Consider the following 1,535-nt stretch of genomic DNA (forward strand, 5'->3'; position numbering starts at 1 on the left):
ATATATAAGATATATATATAAGATATATATTTTTGTAACTTTCTTTCTACATTGTGCCTAAGCATTTAATTTGAGCATTTACCTGAACGTGATTTGGCTGGATTTAAAGTTTTAGTTTACTTTTCCCTGTTATCCTTTCACAAGATATTATTAATAACAGTATTTAAAAAAATGATATAATATAATAGTGAATTGAAACTGTCTCCTTTAGTTGATTTGTGTTGTTTTTAACTCCAGAGTGTGGTGCTGGAAAAGTTAGAAAACTTACCTTGGAAATGCTTGAAAAGTGACTAAATTTTACAATGGGAAAAGTGTACAAACCCTGCAAACAAGACCTACAGAGCTCGGTACAAACTTTTTACTTGTTTATTTATTTAATTTATCTATTTTTAATTTTTTTTTTCTTCATTTTTCCAGAATGTGACCATCTTCTATCGGGACCGCCTGGGGAAGTACCCCTACATCTCCCATGACGGCAGGGAGGTGAACGGAGGAATCCCGCAGCTTGGCGACCTGACCTCTCACCTCTCCCTCGCAGAGGGGCAGCTGGACATCCTGCTGCACCCCGGCTTCTCCGGAGTCGGAGTCATCGACTGGGAAGAGTGGCTGCCCCTGTGGGAGAACAACTTCGGATCCAAGATGGAGTACCGCAGGTTTTCCAAGGATCTGGTGAGACAGGAGAGACTGGATTTGTCTGAGAAGGACGTGAAGCTGTTGGCTCAGCAGGAGTTTGAGGAGAGCGCTCGGATGTTTATGGAGGAGACGCTGAGGCTGGTGGTCAGGCGCCGGCCCAGAGGATTCTGGGGCTTTTACGGTTTCCCTTCCTGCTTTAATAAGCACAAGAGAAAGAGAGGTGAAGCAAACAGAAACTGGATTGTTGTTACCTACTGGGTGGGGTTCATTGTTGTACATATACAAGTTTAAAAATGTCTTAAAATGCATTGTTTTAATGAAAAGAGGCATGTTTAGTCAGATAAGTGCCAAAAAATATTCAAAGTTCCTAAATCTTTTCAGAGACATATCTCTACCACTACTGTATATTTACATGTCTTCTATGGGAAATAGCTACTGCTCCGTCCAGCTTTTTGCAGGAAGCATCCCCACAGAATAAAACTCAATTCAAGAATACTTTATTGAGCCCAAAGGGAAATTAAATGTGGTTACAGCTCATATTAATTAAGATTCAGATAATGCTGTTATCCAGCTGGCATGGCGTGTTCAGAATAATGTGCAATTTCTTTTTTTTCCCTGCTACACAGAGCATTTTGTATGTAGGTCAAAAGGTTAAATTAGTTAATTTTATCAGAGCATTTTCTTCCACGTGTTTGCTACATGGATTTGAGAAAAGAAACTGCACACAGGACTTATCTCATTTTTATCTTTTTGCAACATTGACTTTCTTCTCGCTACTCCTCTATGAAGCCCAGATCTGTGAAGACACAGCTCATGGTTGCCTTCTTGTAAGTTTTTCACATTTGAGGTGTTGTATGTTGCAGACTCTTCAAAGCTAGCATAGGTATCAGAATGAGGTGGGG

General features: G+C 39.9%; 1 protein-coding gene across 1 annotated transcript in view; it reads left to right on the plus strand.

Moving 5' to 3' along the window:
* hyal3 (hyaluronidase 3) overlaps positions 1-1,535 on the plus strand; it is a 3,841-nt gene that overhangs the window by 994 nt on the left and 1,312 nt on the right. Inside the window, exon 2 of the mRNA XM_008423840.2 lies at positions 418-853. Within this exon, the coding sequence (XP_008422062.1) occupies positions 418-853 (436 nt within the window). The remainder of the gene's footprint in view (positions 1-417; positions 854-1,535) is intronic.

The sequence above is a fragment of the Poecilia reticulata genome, linkage group LG12 (genome assembly GCF_000633615.1).
Source record: "Poecilia reticulata strain Guanapo linkage group LG12, Guppy_female_1.0+MT, whole genome shotgun sequence".
Lineage (NCBI taxonomy): Eukaryota > Metazoa > Chordata > Actinopteri > Cyprinodontiformes > Poeciliidae > Poecilia > Poecilia reticulata.